Raw genomic sequence first — 6,120 nt, 5'->3', positions numbered from 1 at the left:
AGCTCCCAATCACCTTGCACTGATGAAGATACAAAATACATGGAAAATATACCATATTCTAATGTGGTAGGCAGTATAATGTATCTACTGGTATGCTCCAGACCAGATCTAAGTCATGCTGTGAGTGCTGTTAGCAGGTTCATGGGCAATCCAAGCACTGAACATTGGTGTGCTGTGAAGTGGATACTAAGATACTTAAGGGGAACAATGGATATAGGCTTGATCTATGGTCCAAACACATCTAATACTCAAATAGAAGGGTTTGTAGATTCAGATTATGCAGGAGATTTAGACTCAAGGAAGTCTCAAACTGGTTTTGTGTTTAGAATAAACAATAGCACAATCAGTTGGAAGGCAAACTTACAAACTGTAGTTGCTCTGTCAACTACTGAAGCAGAATACATTGCTTGCACTGAAGCTGTCAAAGAAGCACTCTGGCTCAAGGGAATCACCAGGGAGCTTGGTGTTGAACATAGTACAGTTGTCATCCATTGTGACAGTCAAAGTGCACTCCATTTAAGCAAGAATCAGGTCTTTCATGAGAGGACCAAACACATAGATGTGAGATACCATTTCATTCGAGACACTGTAGCTGAAGGAAAGATCAAGCTTCAGAAGATTTCAACACATGAAAATCCCTCTGATATGCTTACCAAACCACTTCCCACAGCAAAATTCAAGCATTGTTTAGCCTTACTTCAAATTGCAGCCTAAAAGGCTGGTTTTTGTTATTTTCTGTCAAATTGTAAGTCTGTATGTTTTTGTTTAAAAGTGTGTAATCTCTTTTGATTCTGTACATTAGGTTCCTAGGTGGAGATTTGTGAAATGTTAGTTAGTTAGTTACCTATTGTACACGTGTCAAGTTAGTAGGCTCTAGTTCGGTATGTTAGGTAAGTTAGTTAATAACTAACTCCTAGCTTTTCCTAAGACATGTATATAAATGTCTAACTAGTGCTAATTCATTATTGTAACATTCATACACACTTAAATCAATACAATTCAATTTACTAAAACTAATCTTGTGTTCAATGGCCAATCGGCCAATCATCTTGTGAGTTCATCTTGAGAGTTTGAGAGAGATTCATGCAAGGCTTTGCATAACACATATATACTTAATTATAAACAAAATAAATGAGCCATATATTAATTATTGTACACAAGGAAAATATGTCTTCAAATGAGATGAAGAACGTAGCTACATAAATTTACATATACATAAATATATCATAATGTACCTAGCTAGATACATACATATATACAACATATCATTATTATTAATTAAGTAATTAAATGGAGGAGTAGTGGAGATGTTTGGTGAGTTTGGAAGAGTGCAAAATATTGCCAAAAACATCATAGAAGAGAAAGTGAGCATGGTTAGGGTTGAGATGTAAAGACATGAAACCTTGTCCATCGTAAAAAAATCTCACCATACTTCTATTTTTATTTCTACTCTTATCTTTAACATGATCATAATCTCCTCTCCATGCTTTCGAACCCGCTCCACTTGTTAAAAATTGAATTGAACTGTCCATGTGTTCACATATATATTAGCGTTATAAATATTATATTTATTTATGTACTTTAAAAGCTTATGTATATTCTCTAAAAAAAAACTATAATATAGTAAGTCTACAATGCACTTTTATTTATTTATTATTTTTCATAATAACATACATTATAGTAATTTAAAATAACACTTTTATGAAATTTCCTATATGTATCCACTTACTTATCCGAGCTACTAATGTGCTCTAAGCTGTGATCGTGTCCATTAATGTAAAGATCAACATCATTTGCCTGCAAAAAATAAATACACAAAAATTAACAATAACTAAAAACAATGTTAATTGTTTGTAAGATCGATTGTATTTTTTTGTAAAAATATATATTATCTAAAATATTGAGTGTATTCGATCAAATTTTTCATTAATGTTATTTTAAACAACTTATTAAAAAAAAACCATTTGGTGTTGAAATGACACATTATTAATTCTAAATGTACACTCAATACTTTATATTATTAATAAAAAATATTATTTTTTTACAAAGGATAATATTAGAAGGATATAAGTTCAACAAATTAATATATAATATATATTTATTATTACTTTTTTGTTTTGGCTAACTACATATATATATTTATTATTTATATTTTTTTAGGTAATATTTACTATTAATTATCATAAGAATATGTATATTATAGTAAATAATAGTAATTAAAAATAGAAAAATGATAAGGTGCACTTTATAGTTCCAAATATTATAAGAAATAACAAATTATTATTGGTAAATTTAATATCGGGTCTTATATATTTTAATTTAATAAATCGCTAATCTCTCATAACACACTTTACATCAGTATAGTGTTAATTAAGCACCTTATAATACAAATAAGTGATGCAAAATTAAAATTTAGCTTATTACTTAATAAAAAATATGTGCCAATAGTGTGTCAAAATGTGATACAAATTTGACACATAGTAAATATTATATTAAATTTGATACAATATTTACTATGATACAAATTATAAATGTAGAACTTTATTATTTATTTTTATGTTACTTTTATTATTTTATTAGTATATTTAGTTATAATTAATTATGAATTATTTATATTTTGTTATTATTTTATATGATAAAATAATAATAAAATTATTTTTTATATATATTTTTAATCAAAATATTAAAATTTATAGTTATGTATTAGAATATAATATTAAAATTAATATAAATATATTATAAAATTCTTGAAAAATGATGTAAAAGACTTACCTTTTTTTTTTTTTTGAAAGAACTTGTTGTTCATTAATTAGAAAAGTAGATGGGAATGAAAAGACTTACTTGGAGCAGTGGCAGAAGGTGTTTTACAAGCTCTGGGGTATCACCATGATGCCCAACACTTCTAATTGGGTGGTGACCCACCACAATCTTCCACTTGGCATTTGATTCTCCCAATGCTTTTTCCAAATCCTATATATATATTTATCCAATCAATATTTGTTTATAATATATATTTTGAATATATATACGTCATGAATGATCATATGAATGAATATTTATACCTTAAGAGAGTTGGCAAGGTAAGTCCTTCTGGGATATACTTGTCTCCAATCATAACTATGTTCACTCTCAGCAAAGTAATTCTCAACAAATGGAGTCGTGTCCACAAAGAAGAATTCTGCCGTTTCTATACTTAATCACAATAATATATATATATCACATATTTCCCCAATCAAATGACTCCTTATATTCTTTTCACAAAATTACATTAACAAAATTGCATCAAATATGATAAATATATACTTAGACAATTATATCCTAAAAAAATTATATTATTCACTATATATACCTACAAACCAAATCAAAGGAATATTATTTGAACAGGTTGGTAGTTATTGGTTAGAAGTAATGAGAAGATATCTATAGTAATAAAAATAAAAATAAAAATGTGAATAAGAATAAGAATATCATTGAATCAATTTAAATGCATAAAAAAATTACTATTTTTTTTTTATCTTGAATTAGAAAGATTTTTCATTTTCTTTCAAAATGAAATAGTAACTATTATACCAAAATGATAAAAAAGATTATTTTAATATTTTTAAATGTAACAAAATAAATTAATAGAATAAAAATTATTTATTTCCATTTCATTCTATTTCATTTTTATTACCTCTAACTAAATATCACTTAAGTAGCGTTGATAATGTAATAATCAGTACCTGTATTAAGAAGAAAAGATGTTAGGCAAAACCAGCGAGTGTCAATATTTCGAAGAAGAGGGCTTAATTGTGCCTCTACATCTCCCCTGTAGTCATGATTTCCCAATACTACACCAAAATACATTATTAATTCAATCATATATAATTCATAATCTTATCATTATAATTTGATATAAAATAATGTAAACTTACTAGTGTACCAGTGCTTTTGAAGGCTTTTAGCAGAGTAAACATTTGTGAATGAGTTGTGAAATTTAGGATCAGTTAGGCTCTTTAGTCCATTATCATAGAAATTATCTCCTGTTGATATCACAAAATCTATATCTAATTTCTCTCCAATACGTCCCATCTGCATGTAACATGCATCCACGTAATAATAATAATAATTTTACATTATTAATAGCTACCTTATATTAGAATTAATATATGCACAATTCTTTTTAGGTCATTAATATAACATAATTTTATTTTATTTCATGAGCTACTTAATAATTTGTTCAATATCATCATTAATTCGAGAAACAACTTAACTATATATAAGTAGTAGTAATTACTAATTAATTAGCATCATCCTCAACTTTAACAAAAGAACCAAAAAAAAAAAAATTCCTACCGCACATAATTAATTTGTAGTTACTATTTAAATAATTTACGATATAAATATTTAAGTTTAAATTTTAGCGGTAATAATATTTAAGTTATAATTCTAGAACGTATTAAGTTTTAAGTAAATTGCCACGCGACAATTTCTATGCTGTAATTTACTCTTATTATTTATCAACTATCAATTAAATTTGTTTTTTGGTGACATATATTTTTTGTGGGCCTTGGCCCAAATGAGTCTGATTAAATTTTGTCAAAGTATAATTAATATAATTGGTCAACGTATATAATTATACTAGCTGAATGTACGTGCCGAGCCACGTATTGCTAGTTTCATTTAAGATTTTGAATATATTTTATTTTTAAAGATTACAAATTTTTTGTTTGTAAAAATTAAATATTTATATTTGAAATATTATTTAATAATTTATTAAAAATAATATTAGTGTAATTATAAAATTGTAAGTAAATTTATTATTGGAGTAGTAGATTATTCTATTTAGTTTTTTTTTAACATAGCATTGTAATGTAAGTTTATATCTATAAATATTCTGTAAATAAGCGTGAGGTCTAGAAAATTAGTTACGATTTAAATTTAACGATTTAAGCCAATAATATTCTGTAAATATTATTGGTGCTTATATCTAGATATAAAGTAATCGTAATTGTAATGTAAGTTATGTGTGGTTTTTATAAATTAATTGCATATAAAAATTATTAATATTCTTTAAGATAGGTTTGTTAGAGAGATATGTGGCTAAAATGATTTTTTTAATTTAAAAAGAGATTATTAATATTTAAAAGATTGTTTAATTTTTTGGGTTTAATTATTAGATTTATTTGTTAATGGGAGATCAAACTAATCGTTAAATTTAACAGAATATTCTTTTATTTTTAACTATATTCTGTTAAACCAAAAAATACTGTTAGATAGACACTTTTAATATATAAAGATATTAGTAATAATAATAAGATGGAAAAAAGAAAGAAATATATATAAGACCTGGAGAGCAACTTTGGATTGATTGAAATGACCATTTCTTCCCCAATCTCCAACCACCAAAATGCTAAGTGAGCCATCATCTTTGGGTGGATGTTCAAACCTTTCAAGCTCACCAAAACTACTTCTAATTATCATCAAACAATTAATAACAATCAACAATAATGACAACTTTCTTTGATGATCATGAACATTATTTCCCAAATTAACCATGACCTTTTTTTTTTGCACTACTTAAGAATTTGTAGTAGTAAATTAAAGTACAATGACATAAATGTTTATGATTCCTCCTTCATATATTTTTATGTACATTTCATGATCAAGTCTATGAATTGTTTCTATATTTGGTTATGGGATATACATCCACAAATACTAGGGAGCTAGTGGTGTATTTCTTACTTGGATCATGCTTCACAAATTGAGTGAGTGACAATGCAAAGTTCAAGGAAGCTAGATAGACTATTTTAAGAAAGTAAACATGATTTCACAAAAATAAATAAATAATTAAACTTTGAAAAAAAAATGAATGGTTATATATTCAAAAATGATTATCATGCAGGGGCGGAGCCAGAATATAAAATTAGGGGGGGCCAAACTATTTTCTAAATTTAGGTGATAAATATTTTCAAAATACTTTATTAACTTTATAATTTAAATTAAAATGTAGAACATCTTTCTTACATATCATAAAAGTTATCTATAAGTGAATCCATACTAAATTTTTTTGATAATTTTTCTTTTTCAATGTATAATACTAGCGAACGACTACTTAAATATTCATTTTTTTTATCTCGT

General features: G+C 26.0%; 1 protein-coding gene across 1 annotated transcript; it reads right to left on the bottom strand.

The window, feature by feature from the left end:
• Positions 1 to 1,107: 1,107 nt before the first annotated feature.
• On the bottom strand, positions 1,108 to 5,875 carry LOC115723222 (purple acid phosphatase 17-like). The gene is made up of 7 exons (XM_061104285.1): positions 5,329 to 5,875; positions 3,915 to 4,071; positions 3,723 to 3,830; positions 3,063 to 3,187; positions 2,842 to 2,970; positions 1,730 to 1,797; positions 1,108 to 1,524 (listed from the first exon to the last, which is right to left on the bottom strand). Exons 1-7 carry the CDS (start codon positions 5,536 to 5,538, stop codon positions 1,287 to 1,289), a joined length of 1,035 nt encoding a protein of 344 aa, XP_060960268.1. The 5' UTR covers positions 5,539 to 5,875; the 3' UTR covers positions 1,108 to 1,286.
• Positions 5,876 to 6,120: the final 245 nt, after the last annotated feature.

The sequence above is a fragment of the Cannabis sativa genome, chromosome 9 (genome assembly GCF_029168945.1).
Source record: "Cannabis sativa cultivar Pink pepper isolate KNU-18-1 chromosome 9, ASM2916894v1, whole genome shotgun sequence".
Lineage (NCBI taxonomy): Eukaryota > Viridiplantae > Streptophyta > Magnoliopsida > Rosales > Cannabaceae > Cannabis > Cannabis sativa.
The sequence above is the reverse complement of the archived record's forward strand: the minus strand, read 5'-3'. Positions and strand labels throughout refer to the sequence as shown.